The sequence below is a fragment of the Cenococcum geophilum genome (assembly GCF_001692895.1).
Source record: "Cenococcum geophilum 1.58 unplaced genomic scaffold K441scaffold_5, whole genome shotgun sequence".
NCBI lineage: Eukaryota > Fungi > Ascomycota > Dothideomycetes > Gloniales > Gloniaceae > Cenococcum > Cenococcum geophilum.
This window is the reverse complement of record NW_027137563.1, coordinates 473,661-491,052: the sequence shown is the minus strand read 5'-3', so window position 1 is coordinate 491,052 and position 17,392 is coordinate 473,661. Positions and strand designations below refer to the sequence as shown.

General features: G+C 42.2%; 4 protein-coding genes across 4 annotated transcripts; 1 reads left to right on the top strand and 3 right to left on the bottom strand.

Moving 5' to 3' along the window:
• Positions 1 to 6,305: 6,305 nt before the first annotated feature.
• Positions 6,306 to 8,814, bottom strand: K441DRAFT_603008 (cytochrome P450 61). Its single transcript, XM_067645285.1, has 5 exons — positions 8,466 to 8,814; positions 8,264 to 8,414; positions 7,208 to 8,175; positions 6,858 to 7,138; positions 6,306 to 6,792 (listed from the first exon to the last, which is right to left on the bottom strand). Exons 1-5 carry the CDS (start codon positions 8,626 to 8,628, stop codon positions 6,757 to 6,759), a joined length of 1,599 nt encoding a protein of 532 aa, XP_067508394.1. The 5' UTR covers positions 8,629 to 8,814; the 3' UTR covers positions 6,306 to 6,756.
• A 1,461-nt stretch (positions 8,815 to 10,275) lies between these two features.
• K441DRAFT_252474 (uncharacterized protein) lies at positions 10,276 to 10,912 on the bottom strand. The gene has a single exon (XM_067640781.1). It carries the CDS (start codon positions 10,828 to 10,830, stop codon positions 10,432 to 10,434), a length of 399 nt encoding a protein of 132 aa, XP_067508393.1. The 5' UTR covers positions 10,831 to 10,912; the 3' UTR covers positions 10,276 to 10,431.
• On the bottom strand, positions 10,913 to 13,801 carry K441DRAFT_252473 (uncharacterized protein). The gene is made up of 6 exons (XM_067640780.1): positions 13,507 to 13,801; positions 13,335 to 13,453; positions 12,574 to 13,284; positions 11,441 to 12,504; positions 11,290 to 11,379; positions 10,913 to 11,232 (listed from the first exon to the last, which is right to left on the bottom strand). The coding sequence occupies exons 1-6, from the start codon at positions 13,569 to 13,571 to the stop codon at positions 10,996 to 10,998; spliced, it is 2,286 nt and encodes a 761-aa protein (XP_067508392.1). The 5' UTR covers positions 13,572 to 13,801; the 3' UTR covers positions 10,913 to 10,995.
• Positions 13,802 to 13,915: 114 nt separating this feature from the next.
• On the top strand, positions 13,916 to 16,936 carry K441DRAFT_693126 (DUF1703-domain-containing protein). The gene is made up of 5 exons (XM_067652624.1): positions 13,916 to 14,416; positions 14,479 to 14,813; positions 14,876 to 15,835; positions 15,891 to 16,253; positions 16,307 to 16,936. The coding sequence occupies exons 1-5, from the start codon at positions 14,086 to 14,088 to the stop codon at positions 16,766 to 16,768; spliced, it is 2,451 nt and encodes an 816-aa protein (XP_067508391.1). The 5' UTR covers positions 13,916 to 14,085; the 3' UTR covers positions 16,769 to 16,936.
• The last annotated feature ends 456 nt before the right edge of the window (positions 16,937 to 17,392 follow it).

The following is a 17,392-nucleotide window of genomic DNA, read 5'->3' as shown; positions in this document are numbered from 1 at the left end:
GCTCTACTACTGGCTCCCTCTAGTCCTATAGGCCTCCACTTTTCCTAACTATTAGCTACTAGATCCTATTTATACTTAGTCTAACTTAGGCTAATACTTAATTCGTTTTTTGTCTTTAATATACTATAGATAGGTATTCTTTAGACATTCCTACCATTATTGTCTATCTAGGCATTCTTCCGTAAGGAATCTTCTGGGTTAAAGTATTAAGTCTCCTTATTCTTAAACTTCTACTAGGTGCCAACTATGCATATACTTAGCGTTTTAATACTTTACCTTATCTGTTATCTAATATATCCTTATTAGATACTTCTAATTTTTATCTTTTAGTGCTCTATATATATTACACGCATTATCTATATATACTATCTATAATAGTATATAATATACTTAATGTTTTAGGTTAACTCTCGGCTTATCTTTATCTTTAAGTTTAAACCTCTCTTGTGTTAATCTAAGCGTTGTAACTTCGTTTGCAGGTACTAAGATACATCTTTTACTTCTCTAGTCCTCTAATTACTCCTCTAAATCCTTTAATATTATAATTAAGGCTCCCTTAATATAAGTTATAGCCTTCTCTATAATTAAGTGGTCTTAGATAACTTTTTCATCTAACCATATATAGAAATCCTCCCACTTATTATTATATTATTGCCTATACCACCTTTAATATAGCTGCTTAAGTGTATACGGCTTGTCCGTAAGGAAATATTTCTTTATTACTGCGTTGTAATAGCCTTTAGTATATTATTCTTTGAACCTAGTAGGAATCCCTAAATTCTCTTCTTATTCCAGTTTAGTAAGCCACTTAGCTCTTAGTGTGCCTGCTCTAGGCCTATTAGTAATCCTTTATACTAGCACTCTGTCCCTTATACGTCCTAATATGCTAGATCTCTTATCTAGTTTCTGTTCTTGCTATAAGGTAATTCTTACTCTAAATTCCTTTATAGTTTCTTTTATGTCGCGTCTTATAAGTAAATCCTTAAAGTCTCTTTACTTCTTAATCTTAGTATTAACTTTTTAATCTTTAGGCTAAATACTATATTCCCCTAGTAAGTCCTCTAGGTCTATATATCTGTCTCCTAGTCTAGTTGCTATTTATACTGCAGATTTTCTAATCTATAAAGAAGCTCCTTGCCTCTTATTTGTGGGTGTTCTAATTTATACTCCAAATTCTTAATCCCTTAGATTCTTTAATCCTAAGCTTACTTCTGTCTTAAGCTTAGCTCCAGCCTTAGTCTAACTAGGCTTACTTAGTNTCCTTATCTNATCTTAAGAGTCCTAGATCTTACTTATCTCGTCTTAAGAATCTTATACCGTTGGGAATTCTTATCCTAAGCTTATTTGTATATCTTTGAACTAAGCTACTACCCTACTCTATTAGTTTTCGTCCGTTGTGGGTCTTTAGGTATGCCTTATCTCGTCTTAAGAATCTTAGTTATCTCTTATCTCGTCTTAAGAATTTTAAGCCTTTGGCCTTTTGCCTTTATTAAGTAGTAAGCTAGCACTAGTAGTTGTTTGTCTACTTAATCGTTTCTAGATATTACTCCTTCCATCTTGTAAAGCGATAAATACTATATTTAACGGTATTATAATACCCGTTACTAAACCTTACTTTATAGCGGTCTTAGTCTCTACTTCTATTACGTTATTAAGGTTTAAATACTCCTAGTTAGTTCCCTTACTATCCTCGTCGCTATTAATTAATAAGTACTCTAACTCTATTGTTATTATTACTAATTATTATCCGTATATTACTATAACATCTTAATCCAGCTCGTAAAGTTGATCTTATTCTTTATCTAACTTTATAGTTCCTTTAAGTCCTCTTAACTCTAGCTCTTATAGCTAATAGCTTGCACTATACTTAGCGTCTTTATAAATTTGGTATACGTTATTATAACAAAACGTAAAGCTTTTAATTAAACACTCTTTTATTCCTTATAGTACACTATCGTCCCTCTATACGTATATGTCTTCTACTATTAGTCTAGTTCCCTTTATTATATAGTAACTCTAACTATCTTTATAATCCCTTATAAAGTAACCCTATTTTCCGCAATTTATATAAACTCTATCTCTAAACCATTAACTTTATTATAAAGTCCGCCTAAATATCTTCTGCTATTAAGATCCCTGGTTTAGCCTCTACTCCTTAGTCCTATAATTACTAGATCCCTAACCTCTAGGTTTTTATAGTTTTTTACTCCATCTCTTATAGGCTTCTTTAGTGCCACTTAGGTCCATTAGCTCTGCGCTATACCATAGTTTCTAACTTAACTTTAGTCGTTACGTATTCTACGTCTTATATAACTATAAAACTCTATCCTAGCCTTTCTTAGCCTATTCCCTTTAGAAGATCCTATTATTAATCTTAATTACTTAATCTATTAATTCCCTTAGGGTGTCCACATCTTCTATTAGAATAATTACGTCCTAGACTTTAGCCTTAAGTCCTTATTTATACTATGCTATAAGCGCCTTATTATTCCATTTAACCTATATTATAAGTGTTTAAAACTATATCATGTACTTAATTACTAAAGTTCGCTATATTAGGTCCTAAAGCTTTCTCTTTACTATAGTCGTTACTTCCGGGTCCCTAAATATCTATATTAATTGTTCCGCGAATCCTACCTAGCTAGAAAACATAAATCATACTTCTTAATTAGCAGTAGTTATCCCATTAGTCTATATTTCTGTTAAGTAGGGCTTAAACTATTTAAGTGCCTAACCTATTAGGAATAGTCCTGCGTAGGCTATCTAGTCTATTATTATGGCTAACTTAGCCCCTTCTTACATGACTTTAAAATGCATCTGCGTTAGAAATCCTTTAAGCTTTAATCTCTCTCCTAAGAATCGTTTAATTAATAGTAACTTAACCTTTACTACTCCAATTCTATTAAGTCTGTTTTTAAGTACCGTATTATTTTCTGTTAATCAATCCACTATTTCCTATAATTATCCTACCGTCATAGGTTGTTGCGAGTCTGTGTCCACTATACTAGTATCACCCCCTAACCTTAAAGTAGTTGCCGCCGTTAATAGCGTGGTAGTAGCTGCTTTTAGTGACATATTATTCAACTTTATATTTAATACCGTAACTAGGTAGTAATTATATAACAGAACCTTATAGGAGAAACTATAATGGGTTCTGTTAATAGGCTAGGTGTATAGGAAATGCAAAGACAATAGTTAACAACGTAATAATAACTAGTGGAGTGGTTGCCTAACAGATTAACTCTAATTATATTCTAAGAATTACTATAAGAAAGGAACTATCTAGGTAGGGACTAAGGGTCCTTAAATACATAACCGTACTCCTAAGAAAGTCATTGCTCTATCCGCTCTATCTACTCTGTTCGCTCTATAATAGATCTTATAGATTATATAGATTATACAGATTACGTTACGTAACTCTGCTTACTATTCCTCGTCATATGGTTCCACGGGTTCTATCCTTAACCGTGCTTATATTAACCAACTAGCTTCTTCTAACTCTTCTCCAAGTAGTCGTAACATTGTACTTAAAGCGTTCGTAACAGTTTTATTTAGAGTCTTTAAATTCTAAAAGTTTATTGCCGAAAATACGCGTTAAGCTAGCAAATATTATAGCCTTTATTTTTTCTAGCTTAATTAATTAACTGCTATTATTACATTAAGTCTAAAGGATCCTATAATACCTAAAGAAGTTAATAATATAGATAAATGGCGTAAAGTAAAGGGAATAATAGAGATACAATTAAAGTACGCAAGGAAGGCTTTTTAGGTTAATTTTATAGTTAGATATAAGACCGCTGCTACGGCTATTAACGCGTCTACTAAAGCCAGAGATGCTAAAATTGCTACGGCTGTTAATGCGGCTGTTAATGCGCGTGTTAAGGCAGCGCTTTAAGTAGTAGGTTTTCTAACTAAAGCAGCGGCCGGTAAGAAAGTAGGGTCCTCTAGTAAGGATTACGAAGGTATAGTGGAGGAAGTTATTAGTAAAAAGAAGAGATTAACTACCACTACTAAAATATAGAAAGAGGCTGCTAAACGACGTAACTATATAGAAGTTAAAGGCAAGCATATATACCCGCTAATTAAACGTTATTACTACCTTTAACAGCACTATAAGAATAAAAAGTATAGTATTATATACTATCTTAAATTTAAATTAAAGCACTACCTATTATATACTTACTACTAGGCGCGCTAGTTAGAAGCAATTAAACAGAAGAAAGCCACGCTTAACTTCCTAGATCTACCGCTACTATTAAAGATTAGGTATAGTAAACGTATATAGGATAAGGAGGATAAAAAAGATATAAAGTCGGATAGCTATAAGCACCGTTAAGATAACTCTAGCAGCACAAATAAATTAATAAGCTCCCCCCTAAGACAACGGCAGTAATAAGGAGAGGCTTATACTATAGTTATATAATCACCAGCCAATCCTATTCCGCAGCAAGACCAATTAGTGGCGGTAACGGTTTTAATAAACTAGATACGGTAGTAGAACTAATAGATGCTATAATAGATGCAGAATACTATATAGGCGGCAATGCCTCCTTCCGTATAACTAACTATCGCTAATAGTTATTTTATAGTGGACCCTATACCAAATACAAGATCTTTATTAGTGCCGTTATTATAAAGCGCTCTATTAGTTCCAGCTTTATCCTCTAAAACGCCTACCTATTACTATCTACCCCTAACTATACCTATAAACCTACTACCTAGTAGTCCCACCTATAGCAATATTAAATAATTAAATAGTAAGCTTAGCGCCTTTACTAAATAGCTATAAAGCCATTACCTAGTTATTGCTAACGCCTTTACTAAAGCAGAGTTAATTTTAATTAAGGAGGACTATAACTTTAAGTTACTTAAGTACGCGCTACTTAATAGTAGTATAGGCTATATAAAGCTATATAGGATTAGTTTAATATATAGGCTTATTAATCGTATAGTAAACTACTTAGAAGACCTTAGAACGAATTAGCGACGTTCTAATACTACAGTAGAGGCCTTACTTAACGTCTTAATTAGCAAACACCCTATATAGATATATTATAAAAGACTAGACCTTATCCTTTTTATACTACCTCTTAATTCCTACCCGTAAGAAATAGCCTTTTGCCCTCTTATTAAATCCTTATTGCTCTACCGCGTAGCTTAAAAAGTTACTAAAGTTATTCTATAGATTAGCTTTAAATTAATAAGCATATAGCCACTACTTTAAGTTATAAAAAGAAGCTTTAATTAAATTAAAATCGGGTAAATAAGGAGGAAGATATTTAAGCCTAACACTAGCAGTATTATAGAGGCGTTAAACTTCCTAGGTTTAAGTAAGTAATAGTATTAACACCTATCCTTTATAGACACTATATACCTTATTACAATGGATTAATATATTATCTATTACTAGAACTAAATAAGGCTGTGGATAAAGCTATATATAAGTAAGAACCTTATTCTTTATCCATTTAATAAACATTAGCCTATTAATAGCGCCCTAGTATATTAACTAGCCAGGCATATAGCCCTAATAGGTATACGCTGGCAGCAAGCTCCATCTTTTAGATCTCTTTAATTCCGATATTCCTTTAGCAGGCTTATTAATTAGCGCCTATTTATACTTTCTATTTATTATCTTCTTATTATAAGCTAATTTATTAATAAAGATAAACTAATCGCGTCTATAGTTACAGATTTAAATAATCTAGTTATCCCTTAGGCCTAGGTTACGCTATTGCGCAATTATCCTTATAACCTTTCTACTCCATTTTCTTCGCTTTAATCTAGCCAACAGTATACTTCGTACTACTATTATATTATATTCGTCGTATAGAAACTAGAGCATCTCTTTAAAATAGGCGTCTGGACTATATATAAGGTATTTAAGGAGGCCCTAATTAGTACGCGTTTATTAGTAAAATTAATATTAATATTATTACCTGACGTTATACATCTAGAGCATCATCTATAAGTAATAGTGGCCTGCCATTTCCCCTAATTAGTGGATTAATCTAGCCATACCTCTTTAAATTCGCCCTTTAGTGTTAAAGAGTAGAGTAAGGAACGCGGGTCTTAACTTCTATATAGAAGTTGTCGCAGCTAAGGTTAATTAGAGCTTATATAATTAACTTCTATTCGGTCAACCAGGCGGGGTTGCCCATGGCTTTAAATATAAGATAATAATAAGGCAATGGGTGGTGTCATGCGCGGGTACAGAAAAGTGGTTCAAACAGGTGAGGATTCGGTAAATTTCTGTGGTTGATCATGGTTTCTGACATAAACCCATCCTTTTCCGAAGCGACTGTACTTCGCCTAATTTATTTGTAATATTACGCTGGCGACTAAACTTAAGCAATACTGATTTAAGAATACCTCTATTACCATTAGAGTCAGGAAGCTATATACAAAAATATCTATCTGCACCAGGTCTCATGATATTCTTCACCCCTATGCACTTCCTCCCCACCATCCACCAGCCCATTAAATCTTCCTCCCACATCTAATCCCTCTCCAAATCACACCATCTACCCAGCCCAATATTATTACACCTCCCAACCCCCTAAGTATCCAAAGCACATCGCCGTGCGGATGGCAATGGCCCGGAACTCAATGTAAGACATAAAATATATATATATGACGCATTAAGTGTCGAAAACAAGCGGTGGTACGGAGTGGGTATCTAAATGCTCCCGACCATAGACGCTAAACAGCTCGACAAGAGTGCAAGAGAAGGAATCAGTGCCGGTGGACAATTGTCTACGGTCGCTCTGTGAAGGTGAGAAGGCAGTCGTCCTGTCGAATCACGTTAGCAAGGTTGTTTGAAGCCAGAAATAGTATATCTATGCGGAGTAATGTACCATTGGGAACAATGTCGCGAAAACCTTGATCTCCTCACTCTTATCCGTGACCTTGTGTTTCCAGTCTAGGAACATGCTAGCCTTGCCCACCATCAGCATCAAGTTCATGACGGCATAGGTCTGGCCAAGGCAGTAGTGGGGGCCGGTGCCGAAGACGAGCCAGTTCTTGACCTGCTTCTCGGCGTCGCCAGTTATCCAGCGGTCAGGGTTGTATGTATCTGGGTCTGGGTAGGCTTCAGCGTCGTGGAGGGCTAGATAGGTCGTTGGGACAATCATGGAGCCTGCAATGTTTCGTCAGTTATATTTTGCTCTGGAATTCTGGGTGTGACGGGGTCTGTTCGTAAACATACCTTTTGGAACGGTATAGTCCTCGGTGATCGGGAATGCCTTCTTGGCAACATAGGGCACCATGATGACGGGTGGGCGATACCTTAACGTCTCCTTAACGACCGCTCTTGTGTATGTCAGGCTTTCCATCAAGTCCATTGTCACCGGCATGTTTCTATCGCCACCCCTGACTCTCAGATTTTCCTCGCGTACCTTGTCCAACAAGTCTGGTCGGTCAGCCATGATCTGGAACAGCCATGTAGATGCGGAGCTAGTAGCATCCTGCGAGGCAAAGAGGAAGGTGAACAGCGTCATTGAGATCTCGAAGTCAGAGAAGAGTCGGATGAGCATGCTGGGCTTCTCGGTATCGATTTCCTTGCCTTCTGCGACTTTCTGGCGGTACCGTTCGGATTTCAGCATTTGGCTGACCCAACCATCGAGAATGCACTCTGTCTTGCCGCCAGCGGCCATGCGTACTTTGCTCTTGGCTGCACACTTCGCGAACTCCTCGAGAACCATGTCAGCGGCTTTCTTGCCATACCAGCTCTTGGTCCACGGTAGGATGATCGGGAAGTTGACAAGTTCGAGGGCAGCAGTGATTAGGTAGTAGTCGTCCGCGATCTTCTTGATAGCATGGTCTGAAATATAGTGGCCGACGAAGGTCCTGCAGCTGACGGCGCACATGAGTTCTCTGAAGTCCGGCATGAACGGCGTTGGCTGTCCCTTGTGCTCCTCTTGCGAGATTCTCAGGAATTTCTTGAAATATTGGATGTACACTTCTTCCTGGCCCGGGAGGTATGTCTCGAGAGCTTGACGCGTGAAGAGGCCATTAAGACCCTTTCGGTAGTCGACATGGGCTTTTCCGTCTAGGAAGACCCAATTGGTCGGCCGGAGGAGCTTGTAGGCGGCATCGACGACGCATGGCTTGACGAAGGCAGGAGAATTGAAGACTTTGCGTGCCATGTCGCGGGTAGAGGCAATGACGACGAATCTGTGCTCCGAATACGGCAATTAGCATCAAATTGAAGGACCAGACAAGTAGCGAGGACTCGACGTTGGAGGATATAGGGGCGCATTACTTGTGAAAGACAGAAACGCAACTCAGAGGTCCGCTCAACCATTTGGCGTGGTACTCGCCGAACTTAGGATTCATTGATTGGAGAAAGGGTCCGATAAAGGGGGTCTTGAATGTTGGGCCAACAATCGATCCTTTGTTCCAGATATACTTGACTGTAGAGTTGTTAGTACATTCGCGCAAGCGCAATTGGGTTTCCAATTTACATTGGTCATATGCAACAAGCATCAGGAATACGGTGAGTGTTATCGTCCAGCCGTTGACACCATTGAGCAGAGTAGATACAATGCCATTGGTATCGAACTGGCTGATTTTTTGGGCAAATTTGGCGTCTGCTGTGGGCGAGACGAAGCTCGCATTCGCAACCATTGTGAATGAAGAGCAGGCACAGAAGATGGAATCCCAGTGCTCCTCGTAGAAAGTTTAGGAGTCTAAGAGAAGCTTTGGAGAGAAGGTTGGAAAAGAAGGGCGAAGGCGATATGACAAGCGAGCGACACCCTGTGCACTAAAAGAGCCCACGCAATTCGCCAGGTCAAGAGTGAATGAGTGATTGAGGTTGGATTGGGTATGCAGGGTACTCAATTTCCGCCGCTTCCATCTCCGCTTTCAGACTTTGCCCCTGCCAAGACTTCTCAACCAAACCGCCCTCGAAATCCATCATCCACCTCCTGCTGCTATCAACACTCTATCACCAGTCTATCACCACTTTGTACCATTTATTCTACAATTGTATCCAAGAAAAGCCATGTGGGAGCGATTTTTCCGCTCCTAGTTTTGATGCCTTTACAGTGGACCTTGGAGCGCCACAAAACATCCACCCTCCTTTTTATCCTTTGGCGTATTGCTAACCAGCATCACGGATATCTAACATGATAGTCACTATGCAGGCTAGAAATATACGTGATCTGTTGTAAAAGAGGGTCTGCCCCGTTGCAGCTCCATAAGTGCTATCTGAAAGTCCCTGGTACCTTCCCGTACTAGTCACACCGCCCGTAGTCATAAGGTAACAAAGCAAAGGAAAATTTCCTACAAGATTGCAATTGACTCTGCTACTGTCCTATTGCTTCGCATAACTTCCCTAAAATTATTAGTAGACATAACATAATTAACGGGTTAGACTCCGTAAATTTCCCGCAAGGCACCGCATTTCTTTGCCTCTACTAATTAATAACGCAATGTTTAGCCGGCTCAACAGCATCTGTAGGTCCTCTACTCTATGTATCTTTCGGCTTCATCATATAAATCTTTACAGTCACTCCACTCGTAAATGCTGTGCAAGGCTTCGTCATCGTCTTTTCGTCGGTAACTGCCTCTCTGGGAGACAGTAATGAGTGTCCCTTTTCGTTGTCATGACAAGAAATATCAACAATCCTTTGTTCTATCTTACGCATTTTGCGCCGGTGAGCTCTGATATTCTTCGTCCCGAATCGAGCACCATTCTTCAGCACGTTAGCTCTAAGCACTTTCGCTAAGCCCACAAGGCATCGAACATCAGTTTCCCCCTCATCATCCAACGGACTTAGGAACGAAGACTTGAAAGAGGGTGATAGGTGATGCACGGTTGGCTTTGCTGGAAAGTGAGGGGGTAGGGAGTAGAGGGCCGAAAGGGACCGACGTGGGGTTCACTTCATTTCAAAGTTTATTCACTCGGCTAGAAACCTTTGCCTTGAGGGCGGTGCAAAGCAAGGTCCATACGCTATTATTTGCCAGATGATAACTGCACAGTTTTTCGTCGCCGATATTAAGAGCAATATGTTGGATGTTCTTTAACGCAGAGGATGGGCGGTCATTGAGAAACGCGAGACAAACCGAGGATGGCCAACTGGTGTAGTCGTCGTAGAATGTGAAGGTATTCTTCATGTAGAAAGTCTAAGAGACTTCATATATTTGGCGACCCACAGGGGATATTTTCAGGTCTATTTTCTCCCCACGACGATTCCTTCTGGCCAGTGCACATTCTAAGTATGTCCTATGCGCATTGGGATCCAGCGTACAAGGAAGCTGTTCTCTTTCGTGCTAACCAATGATATAGGGAACGTACTTCTAAAGTGCACAATGGAGGCTGCTGGTATTTCAATGGTAGACTTCCGCTAACATTCACCAACATTCCCGCAAATGTGCGAAACCTGTGTGCGACAACGGTGGTCTTGATTTGAATTTTTTTGTCGTATGCTAGAGCAAAGCATAGATCCAATCGCGAAGTTCCCGTGGTAACTCGAAGAAGGGAAAATAACCCCTCGAAGCCTTGGGACCCGCTTCGATGGTATTGCCATTAATTGGGGACTGATAATGCTGCTCAAAATTGTAGAATGTACGTGTCGGATTCGTGAATGCGTTATTGGCGAACACAGTGGAAAACAAGACTGGGCCGAGGGAGGAAGCTGGCTTCGTGGATTTAACTGGAGTGAAGTCGGCGTAAAAGTAATAGTCATTCCAGCGGTGAATGTTGTCATCATTTGGTTCAAGCAAAGTTGACGCCCAAGGACGAAGTACTTTCCAAACAATGCAACAAATAGTGAGTGCACTTAAATGAAGTGAGCCAAAACACCGACTGTCGCACTCAAAAAGCATCAGATTACTTTCCTTCACCTTCCAATGCTCATATCATACAATGCAAATCTCCAAGAGGACCCCGACTCAAAATACTTAATGTTGCCTACGAATGCAGTTGAACCGAAAGTACCCTGTGCTATCATCACCCTGTGATAAAAGCCCATATACTAGCGGCCATGCGCGCTACGTCGCCATCCAGCGATCCTCATCATCGGCAACATCGTAGTCTACCTCTCCGCCTCTCACGCTATGATCTGTGCTGCCATTAGCATGCTCCCCCATAGCAACGTCGTTATCAATGGCCGGTTCTTGCTTGGCGGGAGTAGTAGCTGCAGCTGGAGCAGCAGCGGTAGGGGTACTGTTGACCCAGGAGAGTTCAACTTTCCCAGCATTGGGAATTTCGGTTGCGGTGGAAATGAACTGGAATTCTGTCAGTATATAGAAAGGTAACGTTGTAAGAGGACATTGGGGACGTACGCTCTCAGCGACATAGCGCTCCTTGAAGGTGACAACCTGGGCGTCTTTGCGGTCCGGATGCGGCTCTATGCTTTCGAAATCAAAGTTGTTCTACCAGAATTGTTAGCCAATCAAAATTCTCCTCGTGTGAGGTGCAACATCGGAGACCAACAAATAGATATTGCCGCAAGGCCTCATCTCTCTCCGTTCCCGCCTCGACTCCTGCCACTGCAACTTTCTTAGGCCGATTGTCAAGTCTCTTGACTCCACCACGCCCACCACCATACGGTGCACCGGTGAAGCTACCTCGGCCGCGATAAGACCCTCTATATGGATCAAAACCGCGCCCTCGTGGGAAATAGCCTCCGCGACCTCTATATCCGCCCCTGCCTCTTCCCCTTCCTTGACCTTGCCATGGCTCCTCAGGATTAAGTCCAATACTCTTAGCTTCAGCCTCAAGCGCCGCAAGCTGTGCTTCCAAGGCTTCTTTCTTCTTGCTCTCCGCAGTAGACGCACTGCTGCCCTCTTCCGCCGCTGGAGCTTCGGCCTCGACACTTGGTGCTTTCCCACCCGTCTTAGCCGCTAGCTTTTCGAGCAATTTCTTCTTTTCTTCTACTTGCGCTTTCAATTTCCTGTCAAGCTCCTCACGCTGTGTCGCTGCCTCCTGACGCTTCCTGATTTTCTCTTCATATGCTTTCTGAGCCTCGGCTTGCCGTTTCTCGATCTCAGCTGGGTCGATCATTTCCTCATCCGGCTTGGAAGCGGGAGGCGATGCAGTCTTTGCCGAGCCGTTGGGGTGAGCAGGTGGCGTGGGAACTGCATCAGGTTTATACCAATATACCTTGACGAATCTGTTGTCAAATATAACTTTGGGGCTATCGTAGGCGCCGCGAGCTGCAAAATAGTCATCAAATTTAACAATCGCAAGCCGTTTGTAAGCCTGCATTTGGATGCCGACAACGTTGCCGAATTGCGAAAAGAAGTCATGAACTGATTGTTCGTCGAACTTCTCTTCGGGAATTTGCTCCACAACCACGGTCGTGTTCGAGCGGTCGAAATTCGGACCGGCGTGAGAGAAGGATGCACGTCCTCGATTACTCGAGAAACCACCCCTATCACCACGCCCACGGCCTCGTCCTCGTCCTCTATCACCGTTACGATGGCCGTCATAAGATCCATGTCCATTAGTGGGCTTATGGGGCTCCACCGCAAGAGATGCTTTGTTGGGGTCATATTCTAGCACCGGTTCGTTAGCGTCGTAGTCCCGCCTGATTCGTGAGTCTCGGAGTGATGAAATATATATACCCTCTGCTGAAGGAGGAACAACCAGGTGGTCCGCTCCATGTTCGTATGGGCAGACGCTACCCAGCGCACAGAATCCTTTGGTATCATAATCTTTACACCTCTCCTTTCTTCCTGGCGGAAGATCACGTCCAGGCGATCCTGCTTGACCAAATGCTGGAGGAGAACCAGCCAATGGTAACGGTGGCATTCCCGGGAGGGGAAATCCCATGGCCTGCATCGCGAGAAGACCAGCTAATGGATTGTTGGGGTCGAAAGACGGGAATCCGGGCGGAGGAGTAGGCATTGAGGGTAATGCCGACATGTTAGGCAAAGAGGCCCCTGGCATACCTGAGAGACCTGGAAGACCTCCCATGGCAACATCCTGGCCGGGGAGTCCTCCTTGACGACTGTTTCTCCCACCTCTCCTTATTTGCTTTACTGACCTATCCCCACCAGCACCTCTGCTGTAATGAGGATCGCGTCCATCCCTCGATTCGCTAGTTTCGCGCTCGTTATAGCTCCGCTTTCGTGATTGATCGCCTTTTCCATTGTAACCTCCGTTTAATAGCCCTGGGAGGTTCGTTTGTCTGTTCGTGCCGGCCGAGGGTCCGCTGGGAGGATTGAAGGCAGGGGCTGTCGCAGACAGGGTTGACGTGGTGGGAGGAACATAACCAGGCAAAAATGATTTAGTGCGAATAGCATCGAAGACGCCGTTTACGAAAGTGCCCGTGTCTGTCTCATGTCAGTAATAGGTCTTTAGTCCAGGTGCAAGAATTCCTTACTGTCTCTAAGAAAGTCCGGCAGGTTTTCAAGACAATTCCTCCTCACCTGCTCATCCGAATCTTCAGACTTAACAAGAGCGATCACGTAATCTGCAAGGACATCGGAATCTGCATCAGAACTAAATCCATAATCAGCAACTAGTGGGCAGCGAAGAGCGCGCGGACGCCTTACATGGCCTCCAATTTAGGAACGATCCATTTTTTGAGAGCTGGCGAGTCTGCTTCGTCAATATGCATATTGATCCGTGTGGCNCATGAGCGTCGCGCAAAGTTTTAGGAATGCTTTTGGAGGAGCGGTTCCTGGGGAGAGATTGCGGCAATGGACAGAGTCGAGCGCGGGTCAGCGAAGGATTCCGTGGTGCACGGGTTTCCGACGCGCCAGATATATCCTAACGAGAAGAAGGGCAATTCGGACCGGTGCAATATGATAGGTGTATCGAAATGGGAGTGTGTTATGCAGTCTGCTGGGCAGCAGCGGAAGGCTCGCCATGACGAGAGAATGGGATTTCGCGTGAGGCGTAGAAGTCACGTGGTATGAACATTTAGTAGTGGCTTGACAAATCTCATTTAGGGACTCATGAGTTCCTTTTGTCAATCCAACCACCTTCATCTCGAACAAGCTTTTCTTACCTCCCCATCTTGGAATCCTGACCCTGATATCGTCTACCGGTTGGCCATTGTGCCTTCTCTTTCTACTTGCTTGCCCTCTGCCGCCACTCCTACGCCTGCTTCCTACACCGTATCAACCGCCATGGAATCCTTTCCAGAACATAACCCCAAGCATGCCAGCCACACAAAGCCCGCAATCGAGGAGATAAAAAAGTGGGATGAAGACGAGCTGCTTGAGTGGATTCAACAAAAGGTACCGAAACTGCTCAAAGGTGACAAACTTGAGAAATTCAAAGACTCATCTATCGACGGGGTTGTCTTCTTAAAATATGCTGGTGACAAGAAGTACTTCCACAAAGAATGCAACCTGCCTATTGGGACCAGCGAGAGGCTCGCGGATCTAGCGAGTGAGATCGCCGGGGGGGAGACCGCCGGTATGGTACAGAAAGGGAAGGAGCAAGATACCAGCACTGGTAAGTTCACCGACCACACACCTTTATCGTTCTCTTTACACTAATCCATATTATGTTAGCAGAACACACTGCAGACCCTAAGACGGGGAAGAGAAAGAGTCCACCTTATACTGATATAGCGCGTTTACCAAAGAGAATCAAAGTTGGTAATAGCAGCCTAATAATTAACGGCAAACTGAAGTTCTTCCAATCCGGATTAGATGAAAATTTTTCCAAACTTCTACAGAAAGAGGGCCAGGCTTACTTTGATCGTACTCGCTACATCTTTAAGTTGCACGAACTCCACACTTCCATCCTTTTCTGCCGTCCACGTCGGTTCGGCAAAACATTAACAGTAAGCATGCTAGAACATTTCCACGGTCTTCAGTATGCAGGTGAACATCAATCACTCTATAAGGTATGCAACAATATCCTTAATTACCTTAACGTGAGAACTTACTTCTCTTTTAATTACTCTAGGGGCTTGATGTGCAAAAAGATATCAATGAAAGAAAAGCAAAAAACGAAAACTATGTGGAACCCGGACAGTACTTTGTCTTAAAATTCGATTTTTCTAAAGTCAAATCCAGCTCAGATCTTGTGAAGGCGGATAACGCGCTTCTCAAGTTCTTAAATTCTTCCCTTAAGACGTTCTATAGAACATATACTGCATACTTAGGCGGAAACTTTGCTGATCTATGTCAAAATATTGACATTAACGAGCCCAACCTTAGTCTTCAGCAGTGTGCCGAGTTAGTTCAAGATGCAATTAAGCAGGATGAGCGACTTCATAGTATTGAAGGGATCTACGTGCTCGTTGATGAGTACGATGCTTTCCTTAACAACTACCTCGAACCACCTAAGACCGTCAAAGGACCCAAGATCGCTTGGGATGATGCAGCAGCCGGACAAACTTTCAAATCTTTTTGGGCTACAATAAAGTCATTGGGCACAGAAGGGATCATCCGAAGAATTTTCATCACGGGCATCTCACCGCTCTCCTTATCCAGTCTCGGCAGTGCGTTTAATGTGACGAGAAATCTGTCATTCCATAGGGACCTAGCCGGGCTTTGTGGTTTAACGTATTCAGACTTAGAAGATGCTCTAAAGGGAATCTGCGAAGGCCCTAAAGACTACAACCATTTTCTTTCAGAAATGACTAAATGTTTCAACGGATATCATTTCTGTAATGATGAAACGGTCAAAACTGTTTACAACACAGAGACGTGCTTGGCATATCTTCAGTGTTGTATCGAGCGAGTGAAACCAGAGACTCAAGACCCGGAAAACTCTGAAGTATCTGAACAGTTTCTTCGGAGATTTGCTGCTTCAGCGCCAGTAATAAAAGACTTCGAAGACGCACTAAAACGTGACGAAAATGGACACTTTATACCTCTAGAATACGGCCGATTCAAACGCGAATTTACGCTTCAAGACTTGGTATGCTAATATCTTAGCCCCAGTTCCCGCTTATACTAACTTATCTCTCTTCTAGAGTAGGGCTGAAAGTCACTATTCGTGGCGTTCACTAATTGTATACTTCGGCGGCCTTACGTTTCACCCAGAAAAGCCGACAACGCACCTTAAGATACCGAATAGTGTTGCGGAAAATCGTATTATTCTCGCGGTTCTTGAAAAGTATGATCTACGTAACTCTCTCGTAGAAGCACTTCAGCATCTCATTAACTACGGAGAACTTAAACGAACGTTGGGTGTTTATCGAGAATTGATGATACAACGGGACGTCACTATTAGAGATGTTACCGAAACGGGTGAAGTAGGCCATCGGGATAGCTTCTATTCCTGCCTCCTAGGAAACCCTTATCTTGTTCCACGCGCAGAATTCCAAGTGATCAAGGTAATTAATCTATTACTTACTATTAGCTAGATAATATCTAACGTCTTATATAGCTAGACCTAATGAAGGGTCGTATCGATCTTCTCTTCCAGGTTCCTGGACGGCTGATAGTTATCGAATGGAAGTGCTATCGAATTAACTTCCTAGATGTACAAGTTGACGGTAACAGAAATGCGAATATTGTTGCTAAATTAAAAACCCTGCGCGACTACAAGCTCCCCGAAATTCTTAAGCTTAGATTCTCTACTTGGGACCGGCACCACCAGGGAACAATTGAATCATGGGTTATGGAAAATGATGGCCCGCAGCTAAGGGATTATATCAAGAGCACTTATGTGCAGCAACTGGTGGAGAAACGAAGTCTTGAGTTGCAGGCACACCTTGTTATCATTGTCGGGTCACGTCATATCTTGTTATGGGATATGGATAAGGGGGGAAACTTGGCTGCAGAACCTCATCTCGTACAGGTGCCAAGTAGATCGAACAGGCAGGATGGTCCAGGGGATTACTCTTAGCTTATCATGAAAAGAAATGTCCCGTCTCCAATATAGAACGGCAGGGAGGCGAAGGTATAGGGAGGTTGTTATATATTGCTATTAAAACCCCATATACTCCAAAATGAACATGCTTTAGTATAGGCTGCAAACAAAACTTAGACCCTTAAGAGATAGTACGACCCAGCGTGGTTTTTATTTTCAATATTGGCCAATTAGATTAATCAATATTGGCACTAATTAATATTGGCGAGTATTGGCGATATTCGTAATATTTGCAGATCTTCTTAGCACCCCTTCAAATTTTTAACTTCAGCATCGTACGGATAAATTATTAAATATTATGGCTTCTAAAGCAGACTTATTACTTTTTAATATAGAGGAGTTGTTTAACTGCTAGTAAAAAAAGACTTTTAACCTATAGATACTAGTTGGTAGGGATTTACGAAGCAAATCCTATCCCTCCGTCGTGCTGCGCTACGGGGGCTGCTTCGCAGCGGGTGGTAAGCTTTAGGCAGAGCCTCGTGTAGAGCTTTAGTAGAGCTTCGTACAGGGGTTCGCGCAGAGCCTTATGCAGAACCACGTGCGGCGTGCAGGCGTGTAGACGTATAGGTGTCTAGGCGTGCAGGCGTTCGTATAGGCAAT